The following is a 12,807-nucleotide window of genomic DNA, read 5'->3' as shown; positions in this document are numbered from 1 at the left end:
ATCATCAATGGTAAAAGTCTATCCGCTCTCAAGTTTTGTTTGCTTCGCGAAGAATAATTTGGAAAATATTTTCTTAAAGACAAGCACTTGTATTGCTTACAAAAATGAGAAAGAGAAAAATATTTTCATCATTCATGAAAATATTTAGACATAAATTGTTGTCGCTAATGCAAAGTAATTTCCATTTGACTAACTAATTTAATCGATACAATTGATCGTTTTTAAGAAAATATTTTTCAAATCATTTATTTTCTATGAAACAAGTAGAGCCAAATCTAAAAGGCACATTTGAACAGGATCAATCTTATTTTTCGGAAATTCAAGGACCAATATAAGGGTCGGGAAAAAAAAAAGGGTTAAATCCTCGAAATTCATGAATTAAGTTCGACAAAACTAAAATTTCGTGACCGAAATCGGCCGGATTCACGAAATTCAAGGACCCAATTGAGGGAAAATTGAAATCCAAGACCTAATTGAACATTGGCCAAGGAGTTCACGGGGGCCACGCTAAGAGAATGACAAAGCCGCTGGGGCCACAACATTCTCTTTGTAATACTCGTTGTTATCATGATACTCCTCCTGTCCATAGCCATCAAAGTACTCGTCATCCTCGTTGATCGTAATTAGCTGAGATTACTTACCATCTAATTCGTAGATCGCAATTAGCTCTTTTTTTTTTTGTCGATAATTAGCTGAGATTACTTACCATCAAAGTTACTACCCTTTTGAAATCATCGACGGTGGAAGTTTTTTTTTTTTTTTTTTATGACCGAGGTTCCGCGCAGCCGGTAAGCTTCGCTTAACATAGCGGTGGAACACGACTAGTCATCGGGAGGGGCTAGCGCAGGAGCCCACCACCACGACTCCTCACTTAAGACACCGGCGCCGAGGAGTTTTAAACTCAAGACCTCTCGTGAAAGAAACCGAACTCAAACCAACTCGGCCACCGATCGGTGGGTTCGACGGTGAAAGTTTATTCCCTCTAAATCTCAAAAGCACCTATTGAACAGGATCGATCTCGTTTTTTTTTTTTTCTCGCACGTGACCATAATATTTCCCATTGAAGAAAGTCTTTCATAAGTCCCACGTCTGATGTTGTCTCCATGTTCAATCTTATATTCGGAGTTGCTAGTTTGATGACTTCGTGAAATTTTTGTTTTAGAATGAAAAGCAACTAAAAATCCTTTTTGGGGTTTACCTAGTAGAGCTAATGTATTTGAGTAAATTCACATCTTATTTGGCGTTTAATTTTTTCGCCATTGGACTTACAAAGTGAATTTCTGAACCTACAAAGACCGCCCCATTACAACAGAAAAAGATCCGACGGAAGATACCGAGATGGTTAGTTGAAATTTAGAACCGAGAGGCTGTAGATGACAGTCACCCGGTCGATGATGCAGCTATTTGACGATACGGTTGGAAAAATATGAGTCGGAACAAAAAGCGCTTCAATCCTCAAAAAATTCAAGAATTAAGTTGTACAAAAATAATGTTTAATGATCAAAATCGGTCGAATTTTCGAAATTCAAAAATCAAATCGAACAAAATTGGAGTCCCAAGACCCAATTGTACATTGGCCAAGGAGTTCACGATCCAAACGAAGAATCGCGCTAGAAGTCAACTCTCCCGTTTTTATAATGGGAACATGTACGGACAGATCCGGACCCCCTCACCCAATATTCTAGATAAGATAGGAAAAGAATAATTAATATGTAAAATCTTCAATTCATAAAACTAAACAAAAAGGACAAGGTATACCGGATACATCTAAGGCTGCGTTTGGTCGTCCGTATAAAACTCGGGATAGGGTATGTTTTATCATATCCCGTGTTTGGTAGGTGTCCCTGATAGTATAATGTCGGATATAAGGGGGATATAATCCGGATAAAAAAATCCTAGGGGAGGGGGTAGGATAAGGTCGGATAGGATTTCTCTTATCCGTCATATAAAAGCTAACTTTCTTGTCTCATTTGTTTCTATTTTCATTTTATTTATTTTTTTTGCAAAGAGTTTTGAAAATCTAATAAAATGTGTACATTTTCAAGTTTTTTTTTTTGTATGAGAATATTATTTTTATAGTAATAAGATTGGAATATTTCATAACATCACATAGAGCATATATGTCATTTATATTGATATACGCTTTCTACCAAATGCGAGATAAGATAGGATATGAGAATATCCGACTTTAAATCCGTAGTTTACCAAATGATGGATAGGATATGGCCAAATCCCTAGATTTCTTATCCTATCCTATCCAATCCTATCCCGACCCGAAATCCCGACGACCAAACGCAGCCTAAGTGTATATGATCTCGCACTTGCTATATATTGCACTCCATGAACAAATAGCACACAAAAGCTAAACGGAAAATCCCTGGCACTCGGCAGTTGAGACGTTTAGCTCTTTCTCTGCACTTCCTCTGCTTTCTCTTCGTAATACTCATCGTTATCATCATACTCTTCCTGTCCATAGTAATCAAAGTACTCGTCATCTTCACCGGTGCCGTCGTCCTCATCCTTCCCGTTCTGCAACAGGTATCCAGAATCTCTCGATAGCATCAAGCTCTCTTGGATCCGATCCTTGATGGCCGTGCCCTGGTGAGATACAGAAACTGTGAGTTAGAAAGAAATGCGCATCGAATCGTTAGAAGCTACAAAAGTCGAGATTACTTACCATCTTATGGCAACCTTCTTCAAACATTTCGAGAAATCCAGCAACCCAGCGATCCGCATTTTCAACCCACTCATTCCGATGCATGCCAGCAGTTTTTGCCACAGTTTGAATCTGACACATGAAGGCCGCACAACTATATCATACACGTGTGGGGAAACAAAATACAAGTAATTGTCAATGTTGGGCAAATTCCCTCTTAGGAAGAAAAGAATATTCTTCACCCATGTGGAAATTCAAGAAATACTATTTCACCCCGAGCTCACATGTAAGACAAAGAAACTCATTGGAAAATCTAAATTCAAAAGAAACATCGAGTCAGACACTTAAGGCAAAAGAATGAAATAAACTGGAGCTTGATCTCCTACTTACCCTCTCTTGTTGTTCCCTCACTTTTTCATGTAGCTTCTTTAGTCTCATATTCACCCGCAGTCGCTTTTCCTGCTTACATCATTGCACAAATAAATATAGCCTCTAACAGAGATTATTCACTACTATGTGAACGTAGAAAACACATAAATGCATAACCACAGATAATAGTTTGGACCTACATCAGGACATCAGAAAGCGCATATTCACATGAAAGAAAAGAGTCATGCCTTCACATAGCTAACACCAAGATCTTTTCTTGAATAACCCCTGTCCAAGTTCCGCATCACATACTGGTTGTAGTCTTTGACGATCCTCATTATGATGTCTGAAGTAGAAATCCCTTCAGTGCGCTTGGTTTCTTTGAATTTCCCAATAGCTTTGACCTGTAAAACTCCTGTTAATGTAATAGTTGGAGAAAAAAACAGCAAAGGCAAGAAGCAGAAGATCTCTTACGTACAAATTCATATACGTCGTTTCCAGCTCCACTGGCATCAGCATAACTATGCAATTTTCATGAAAGAGTATATAAGGGCAACATGTCTTATAAAATGTTTAGCTGACTAAAGTCATTATCATATTGAAGAAATAATTAAATATAACCCCAATATTAGAAGCAAACATATCGACCATTTCTAGTTGCATGGCCATTTGGGTGGAGCCTGGACAAGTCCCTGATTTAAATAGATGGATACGCATATGAATATTTTAGGCCCAAGACCGGGCAGGGCAGCACGCAGACTTTGGGTTGTTGTCTAATACATAGCAAAAGCCCATCCCTCAACCAACTATCAAGTGTATTGACTAGATAAAGATGAATAAGGATATTCACAAGCCCAGTGAAGGGAGTGTAATGAACTAACATAACATGAATGTGCCAGCCAGACCAAGGAATCCACAATTAGCATGTCATCCGTTTAATCCAGTTTTTGTAGGAGATATCCTTCACATATTTTCGAATTGGATCATATGATGGAGTTCAGCCTCCATGAAATAGCCAAAATGATGGTCATTTTTTCAAAGTCAACTCTTATTTTTCCATACTCGTAAAGTCAACTTAAAAACTTTCAACTTTCTAGAGTTTCAATCAATTCTGATGCCATAGGTGCATGTGACTAAAAAAGAAACAGATTTTGGCTTTAGAAGCCCGCGGTACCCTTTAGAAAACAGACAACACAACATGAAATGCCTCCATAGGGCACTGCCCGCAGTTGAGAACTTAAGGAATGGATGTATTAGTACGGACCTATTACGCTCATTTACCGCAGTCATGAGGAAACACTAAATTTTATTTTCATGTGAAAGGCCTAGAGCAATTTGTATGCATCTCCTTTGGCACTTGAATCAAGTAAATAATTGTCAGCAATATTTCCTAATTCATGCTAACGCCCCTGGATTCAGTACAAGAGATAGATAAAACACATCCTACTATCCACTATTTGACATGGGAGAGATTTCAACAGCACAGAACTTATTGTGCGACACAAACAAAGAGTACCATCCTCTACACATCCTCAATAGCTTCTTAAGGGATTTTATAATGGCATCTAATTTAGTATTCGTAGTCACTACCTAATAGGGTGAGTACTTTATATCATTTCTATGGAGTTTCCTTCAAGGAATCACATCTATATGTTCTGGGGTTCAAATCAGTTTTTCCACAAAACAATGTGGATAATGACTAGCCATCCGGAAGTCATAGAGTCAGTTGGACCGTTATGCCTGGATAACACGCGAGGAAGATGGCTCTCTTGTACTTCAGCATGTAATTCGAGGATAATGTTTTTTCGCTGCTTAACTATAAGGCACAAACTCTTTGGTAGGCGATGCAAATTCACGGGTATTGTCTTACTAATTGTTCCTGGATGACAAATAATCAGCTACTTACAAGGATCAAAAGGTAGCAGAAGGCAAGCAGCATTCCCACAATTTACTCTCACTTAGCTATTTATCGATTCTTATCCAAGATCACTGCAAGTAGGTTACTGCTGTCCAGGCTAGAATACATGCGCTTCTTTCTTCTCATGTTTATATCATTCATTCTCCTTTACAATAAGAGCCCTTACAATTCCACCAGAAACATAGCCTTTTCATCTCTGACATCATCTCATCCAGCATACTTCATTCATCGCAAAATCAAATATTTGGTTTAGTAGTCTTACGGAAGAGCGTCATGGGCTACGAAATCGATGTTGTGCTTGTCAAGAAATTCTTTCGTGACCACCCAAGGAGCGTCAGGAATAACTTCATCTACCCATCTGACGAAATAAACAGATCGACAAGTAAATAATTTGTGTTTCCTTTTCTATAAGGAATAATAAGAACGAGCAAAGGTATCAAAAAAGTCATGGATGATTCGATTGAAGCTCGTCATCGTGGTCCTACAAATATAAATGAATAGCTGTGTGGTGCCCTTTTGTTAGATTTCTTTCAAATCAGAATTGTGGTGCAGACTGCTTAAAACCTTTGTTTCTCATCACCCCATTTTTGGCAACAATATGTAACAGAACAGCACGCCAAAATAACAAGGGATTGACAGAAGAACGAGCTTTCAGACAAAGGATCTAGCACCATACTTGCAATGACGAAGCGATTCGTAGCGCTCCTCTGCCGTCATGACGGTCTTGCCCTTGAACTTGTGGGTGATTTCATCGTTGCAACATCCGACGAGCAGATAAGTATTTGGAAACCTACGCCCCAAACAGAAAAAAATAATCAGACACTTTTGGAATCCAATTTCCCGCAATAGGAACTCACACAACAACGACACACCCAACGAAACTCAACCCGCGAGAGCCAATCAAACCTCACAAGCGTCAATCAACCAACGCGGGATCAACACCGCTAAGAATCGGGGAAAACCTCCCGCGAATCACGCCACGAGAAGGCGCGAATCGAACTGCAAAATCAAAACCCGCGACAACAAACACAGATAGCGAAGGAGAACGAAGTGACCAATCTAACGAAACACGACGATCTGAAGCGCCAAAAAAAAAAAAAAAAAGAAAACGCGATCGGGGAAAGCGAAAACGGGAAGCGGGGGACGAACGATTTCTTGGCTTGCTCGAGAGCGCGGGCGTGGCCGAAGTGGAAGAGATCGTAGATGCCGTCGGCGTAGACGCGGACGGGCTTGCTCGAAGGCATGGGATCGGGGCTGTCGGGAGGAGGCGGGAGTGCTTCTGCTTGCGCCTGATTCTCCATCGCCGCGACGATCGAAGATGTCTTCAAATAACCACCAAAACCTCCGGAATCCACACTTGGAACGTTGAACGGGTCTTCTCTCCCCTTTTCCGTCGGCTTTCCCCCATTTCATTTTCATTATTTTTTTTTATTTTTGTGGATTATTTTTCTTCTTTTCTTTTCTTTTTTCTTTTTCTTTTTTTGGCACCTAACTGCGGTCGACACGTGGATGGCCGACGCTCGTGCTTCCCAATCCCCTGCATTCACACACACAAGCGCAGGCCCCATTCGATTGCCACGTGTGACCTCTCTCGCTGTGGGTTGGCTGGCGGAGTGATGGGGCGCTTTTGCATGAGAAAATAAAAAAAATAAAATCATAAAAAGCCGTTAACTTTTCAATATAGTCAAATTATCTAAAAATGATTTGCGAATATAATACTTTCGATCAATTTAGACTAACAATCACTAAATCGCCAATGTAAATACCAACCCTCCTAATTGACAATGAAGTGAATAATTTTTACTTTTTCTTCTTATTTTCCTGAATTTTTAATAAATTTTTTTCTTTTTCTTTTTTTTTTTTTTTTCCTTCTTCCTCTGTCGGTGACCACTCATGACATCAAGCCATGATGGCCGGCGAACGACCAGGAGGACCAACGACAGTCGACCCGACCACTGAGGAGATTTATATGATCTCTTTACATCTTAAACGTTATGGACAATCCATTGTTTTGCAGCTGATGTATGTTGGCTATCTGATGTGTTCCACCCTCGTATGGTTGTGCTGTGATGAGGAGGCACATCAAACGGCAAATTCACCAAAAGAGCTGAAAAAGACAGACCGAGAAGAATCCAAATCGCAACGGTACGCAAATGCAAAATGCAACTTGGGATTAAAGCAGGGCATTGGTTGTTGGGATGATGCGGAGAAAAGAAAATTCACATTTCGACGTCAAAGTATCTAAATGGATACCTTAATTTCGGTAAAAACTAAACTGATACACCTTAATCCAAAGGTAAATCCAGATTCGTAGGCAAAGAGCACACGCCCATCATGGCCTGAACTCATCCGGCGGAAAAGACTCGACTTTTCGCAAAAGCTTCAGTTTCGAAAAGAGGGACTGATAGTCAAAACCCCTTCAAAATCCAAGAAAACGTGCTGCCTGCAGACTCAAAAGACATCGTAGGAACTAGCTCACGACCTGTTCCAGCACCGGCCAAACATTTTTTTAGCTCGCAGACACAAAGACTTCATAGTAAGTACTTCTCCACAACTGTCCGGCCGAACTTCTCTTGAACGTCTTCTGGAGTTTCAATCTGTAATAACATCACATCAACAAGTTTTATCATGTTGAGAAGGCTAAAGGAAGGAGTCATAACATCAGGTGAAAGAGGCAGGGTCTACTTACCGCATTCAAAGCTTTGAAAAGAGCTTTAACAGTATTATGAGGATTCCTTGAGCCGATGACCTAATAGAGAACTTATGTTTACAACAGAGGTACAACTGAATAATCGCTTTAACTATCATTTGGAACACGATCTGTTACCTTAGACTTCACGTTCTTGAAACCAGCTAAATACAAAATTGTTTGAACAGTTCTTCCAGCTTTAATACCAGTTCTGGTTGAAGCCGGCCACAGATATACCTAACCGAGTAACAATCCTCAGATAGATTTGAAAAACCACGGGGAGCGCAGGATCTTTGACCACTTAAGTACAGTAGTTAAAACCCAGCACAGTGTAAGAGTAAATTTAAAACCTTGGTTTTCTTGTAAGTTGTCTGTACAGCATGTGCAATTGTATGCTCTTCATGTCTTTCCACATAATGAAGATTCTGGAAGCATTTTACATATGCCTGATTGATTCAAACAAAATCGCAAGATAAATGAAAAGGGCTTCTTATCCACCCCAAATTCTCGAGATAATCAAACATCCGACGCAATTAAACCAAGCAGCTTTTCTCTCATCACAGTAGTTCAGGGGCCTTCACGTGAACGTACATTCAAGCAAGCATACATAGAGTAACCAGGAAATGCCCCTACCACCAAAAAGAAAGGCACACCATGCATCTCTAGATTATGCAGGACATTTCTATCCAGTGACTGTTTAATCAGCAAATACTTTGTTAATGATTTCAACCCTTAAATTCAAATTCCTCCTTAGCAAAATAAGGACAACAATGTTCGAAAAACAATCCTAGCTAACTAGATATAACATGTGAGAGTTCAAACAGCAATCACCCAATACTATACCTTTTCAAAAGCAACAGGTTGCTTAGGGCCCTTTCCTTTTGCAAAACCAACAATACCATGGTAGTTTCCACAAGCCAACATAGCAGTGTAGCTGACCACTTTCCCACCCTTCCCACCCTGAGAATAAGGCCACAAATATCATTCAAGCCACTCAATATCCATAAAGGAATCAAAGCATAAGCTCTAAAGCAGATGATACCTTTGTAACTTTACAAGTCCGATTCAGATCTATCACTTTCACATCAAATCCCTGCCATCAATAACGAAACTTCATTATTATGTATTATTGAGTCCAATAATTTCAAAGGGCAATAAGCCATTGAGAAAGAATAATAGCATGTACTCAAACTATTAATGTCTGAAGCAAAAGAATTCTACACACTAAAGAGATTAAGTTCCATGAGGTTGCCTTTTTCGTCTTACCTTTCTTTAAATAGTACACGCAATGAAGTCATAGAATAAGATGCAAATAAATTTAGGAGTCTTTGAAAGTTGTTCCTATAGCAATGGCTCCAGTAGTTGTCAACTTGTCACCACATTGAAGAAAAAATCCTATCCAATGCCCTATGGCAGCCATTGGTAGTCTGCTATTTGCAAGAGTACATTAATAGAAAAAGGCACAGACCAGAAATCCCGTTCCTCTAAGAAGACAACTGTTGCATGAAATAAAGCAGAATATGCCACCATTACTTACTTTCCTGTAAAGAGGCCTTATATTCGTTTTAGTTAAAGCATTTCTTTCCTCTGCGAGGTCCTTGATCTCCTCCTCTAGCACCTTTCCTTTCTTTCCAAAAGTATGATCCAACTGTGCCAACTTCTCTTCAAGTATCTTATCAATTTCATTAATTTGCTCTATCAGCATGTCATCCTTCTCTTTCATGTCATCAAATTCCTCATCCTCATCATCATCAACCCCCTGTAAAACTTGCTTCTGTTTCTCAAAGCCCGCCTGATCTAAAAGATCAACTGAGGGATCCACTTGTGCAAGTTGAATGACTCCGAAATTAGCAGGATTATTAGGATCATAAGCCTCCTTCGAATCTACCAATCTCATAGCCCTATTTAGTTTCTGCTGAAGAATAAACTTTTCCTTCCCTTCTGCTACTTTCAAACGGTTCATCAATTCTCCAATGACTCGATACTCTGGACGAAGCCTGAAATGTTTATCCTCAAACCTATCGATTCTGTTCATCCATTTATATGCATCATCAAGTGTATCTGTAACAAAGCACACAGAAACAAAGAGGGGTAAAGCAGTAACATAGAAATGGCAGGAAAACTGCTCAAGCACCAAATATATGTATATGTGTGTGTGTGTGTGTGTGTGTGTGTGTGTGTGTGTATATTATTGGAAACTTCAGCAATCTAAACTGCAGTGGACATAAACTAACAAGTACAACCATTTAGCAAGTCTAACTCAATCCCACTGGTCCCACTGAGACAAATTCAACAGAAATCAATTCTTGCATCAGCATCATAAGCCCGTTTTGTGCCCACTCATTATAATGATCGAAGACCATATGCACCTTCAACTAGCGCCAAAAATCACCAAGGAATTGAAACATTGAAGAGATAGAGGAATACAAAAGCAAAATGCAAGTACCGGACTCAACAAAATTCTTGAGCAAGTCCTCATGGCGCTTGAACTTCTTCTCAAATTGCTCGAACCTCTTCTTGAGATTGTTTGGGCTGAACCGCTCATCGTCGTCATCGGATTCTGAGTCAGTGGGCTCCTCAAAAAAATCGAGATCAGTAGAGGCATCGCCCTTCAGCTTCTCCTTCTCGAGCTTTTGGATAAGCGGGCCTACGCCCATGTAGTCTTCTTCATCTTCTGCATCGATGTCTTTGGTATCAAGGCCAGCCCTCCTCCTAGCCTCTCTCTCTCTCTGCTTCTCCTTCTCCACCTCCGCCAATAGTTCATGAACAGCTCTCGATGCCGCCTCTTGGGAAGTGTAGAAATGGCATTTGGGAAGATGACGGAAAGGGACTTTTCTGCTAGAGGAATAGCAAGTATCGGAGTACAGGAAGGGTAAAGTGTGTATTGATCTCTTGGCAAGGCCCTGCTTGAAGATAAGACTGGACCAAGAGATTGCTACTTGCGGGGATAATCTACGGGCGCTCATCCTACTCCTCTCCTCTTCTTTTCAGCTGCTTGCTAAGACGATAAAGAAAGCTATCAAAGCTTCATGCTAGCAGAACTGCATTTAAAGATTCAAGTTCCAGATATATGGTCAGTAATTCGCAAATGTAGCTTCACTCCAGTACACTGTTTGACTATAGTTGTTGAATCATTTTGAGTATAAACCAGTAGCAAAGAGCAGGATACAATGGAAATAACCATGCAGAAGCACCAGGTTTTCATATGGACCACATAGAGAAAATACGTTGACTGTCCTCTTTTTGTCATAAAAGGAAATTTGTTTAACTACTTCGATTGTTGTGGGAGAATAATGTAGAAAGAGATGCATATTGAAGAAGATGTAGAATCCAACAACTACCGGTACAAATGTATGTCCCCTCTCCCAAAATTTCTCTTTTCCATCCTTTGCTCTCCCCCAGTACCTCTCTCTTTCCAACTACTCTATTGATATTACAGTCTCATTGAGCTCAAGTTATTTGGTTCACAAAATGACACCTTCAACTTATCCTTAAATCTAAATCAGATTACTCAAAACAACACAGAAGTCAATTTCAAATCTATCATAGCAATCACTTGCATCTATGAATTCTCTCTTTCTTGCATCTATGAGTTCTCTCTTTCTTTCTTCCTGTATGCGATTACCACATTCAATGGAAAAAGAATATTCACCAGCTAAGCCGGTGGTGGGTACAATTAAATTCCGAAAATCACATTCCCATTTTCCTTTCAGCATTACCCAAAAACCCAACTGTAGAAATCGGAAACCTTTGTTCTTTCACCAGCAATAACAACGAAAGAAACGGGATTCTATAGCCCCCTCCGTCCTCAAGGGGGCAACAGCAGTGTAAATTGTTGCATGAATCGCGCGTCACCGAACTGAATCGAATGACAACACACCCACGGGATTGTTCACCTAAAAAAACTTCGAAGCACCTATCGAATTCATGGAGAGAGAGAGAGAGAACGAACCTGGTTTGGTGAAGGTGAGGCTCGACGGCAGCGAGCCTCGAGAGAGTCAGGCGCAATGAGCGAGAGCGAAGGTCGTAAGCGGGGAGAAGGAGTGAAAGCTGTCGACGCTCCTGCGACGGCGAAGAGGAGTTGCTAGTACGCCGACGGCGACGGCGGAGATGGCTGCGTTGCGGCTCGTTCTAAAAGACCGACGTTGGAGTGAGGCGAGAGAGGCAAATGCGTGAGAGAGGCGAGTCTCACCGTTTCAGTCACTCGGAGAAATTAACAGAAAAAAAAAGAAAAAAAAAAAAGAGGGACTAGGGTTTACATTAATTTCATTTACTTTCGTATATTCACATATTGTTCACATGGTATATTTTTCTATTATTACTACTTACAAGTTTATTTTCTTTAAAGGTAGGCCCGATTCACAGGCTAAATTGAAAACCGACCGGTTCGGTTCCTAGTTCCAAAAATCGAAAACTTGACTATGATATGATCGGTTAACCTCACCCTATAATCGATAGCTCTTTTATTCATGTAATCGGCTTTTTTGTGAATATAGTTATGGAATATCTTTTTGGGTAGGAAAATCGATACCTTAACACAACAAGAAAATGGTCCGAAAAGTGCTAAGCTTATTGCATTTTTGCCAATTCATTTTTAAACATTTTGATAATTTATTAATTGAATCATAAATCTTTTAACAATTTACCTATTTAGTCATATTAATCAAAAATCGCTCGAGTGGACGCCGATCATCCTATATGGCAAAGTTAATACTAGCGTGGATCATTTTTTTTTTATTTTTTATAGAAAAAATTGATTTTTTATTTTTATTTTTATTTTTATTTTATTTATTTTTTAAATGGTAATAAAATTTCAATCTAAAAAATAAAAATTATCCACATCAAGATCCACCGTGCCACGTAAATGATCGGCATCTACATTAACAATTTCTGGCCAACAAGACTCAATTGACAAATTGTCAAAAAGTTTACGACTCATCCGACAAAATTGCAATGTCAAAGAATAAATCAGTAAAAAAGCAATAAATTTAAGTTTTTTTGAATAATTTTCTCTGGACACAACATATCTATAATACAAACCAGGTGTTTGGGCTGTATTTAGCTTCTTCTAACCATAACACCAACATTAAGGTCAAAAGTGAAGACCTGGTATATACAATCATGAACAGATCTGCCAAAATGAGCAAGTTCCATCTGTGATCACATTAGTTTCTT

At 39.6% G+C, this 12,807-nt stretch overlaps 2 protein-coding genes across 3 annotated transcripts; both read right to left on the bottom strand.

Moving 5' to 3' along the window:
* Positions 1–1,700: 1,700 nt before the first annotated feature.
* Positions 1,701–6,323, bottom strand: LOC115750579 (choline-phosphate cytidylyltransferase 2). The gene is made up of 9 exons (XM_030688048.2): positions 6,093–6,323; positions 5,620–5,733; positions 5,206–5,301; positions 3,504–3,546; positions 3,274–3,429; positions 3,047–3,115; positions 2,678–2,788; positions 2,300–2,598; positions 1,701–1,767 (listed from the first exon to the last, which is right to left on the bottom strand). Exons 1-8 carry the CDS (start codon positions 6,242–6,244, stop codon positions 2,401–2,403), a joined length of 939 nt encoding a protein of 312 aa, XP_030543908.1. The 5' UTR covers positions 6,245–6,323; the 3' UTR covers positions 1,701–1,767; positions 2,300–2,400.
* Positions 6,324–7,338: 1,015 nt separating this feature from the next.
* Positions 7,339–11,834, bottom strand: LOC115750567. Of its 2 annotated transcripts, none has more exons than XM_048285953.1 (9): positions 11,554–11,834; positions 10,079–10,674; positions 9,170–9,693; positions 8,675–8,725; positions 8,476–8,592; positions 7,983–8,078; positions 7,771–7,869; positions 7,633–7,692; positions 7,339–7,540 (listed from the first exon to the last, which is right to left on the bottom strand). In XM_048285953.1, the coding sequence occupies exons 2-9, from the start codon at positions 10,596–10,598 to the stop codon at positions 7,475–7,477; spliced, it is 1,533 nt and encodes a 510-aa protein (XP_048141910.1). In that variant the 5' UTR covers positions 10,599–10,674; positions 11,554–11,834; the 3' UTR covers positions 7,339–7,474. The 2 variants fall into 2 exon arrangements, with proteins under 2 accessions (XP_048141910.1, XP_048141909.1); XM_048285952.1 differs by having other exon boundaries at positions 10,079–10,673; positions 11,585–11,834.
* Positions 11,835–12,807: the final 973 nt, after the last annotated feature.

Source organism: Rhodamnia argentea, chromosome 10, assembly GCF_020921035.1.
Source record: "Rhodamnia argentea isolate NSW1041297 chromosome 10, ASM2092103v1, whole genome shotgun sequence".
NCBI classification, from domain to species: Eukaryota; Viridiplantae; Streptophyta; class Magnoliopsida; order Myrtales; family Myrtaceae; genus Rhodamnia; species Rhodamnia argentea.
Note: the sequence above shows the minus strand (reverse complement) of the source record. Positions and strands in the feature narration are given on the sequence as shown.

Excerpts from the sequence above, each read along its gene's own strand:
- LOC115750567 (XM_048285953.1), bottom strand. The coding sequence starts at position 10,598 with ATGAGCGCCCGTAGATTATCCCCGCAAGTAGCAATCTCTTGGTCCAGT. Across the intron at positions 8,593-8,674 it reads GGACTTGTAAAGTTACAAAG|GGTGGGAAGGGTGGGAAAGT; the intron begins GTATCATCTGCT and ends CCTTATTCTCAG. Across the intron at positions 7,693-7,770 it reads TCAAGAACGTGAAGTCTAAG|GTCATCGGCTCAAGGAATCC; the intron begins GTAACAGATCGT and ends GTTCTCTATTAG.
- LOC115750579 (XM_030688048.2), bottom strand. The coding sequence starts at position 6,244 with ATGGAGAATCAGGCGCAAGCAGAAGCACTCCCGCCTCCTCCCGACAGC. Across the intron at positions 5,734-6,092 it reads CTCGAGCAAGCCAAGAAATC|GTTTCCAAATACTTATCTGC; the intron begins GTTCGTCCCCCG and ends TTTGGGGCGTAG. Across the intron at positions 3,116-3,273 it reads TTGGTGTTAGCTATGTGAAG|GAAAAGCGACTGCGGGTGAA; the intron begins GCATGACTCTTT and ends TGATGTAAGCAG.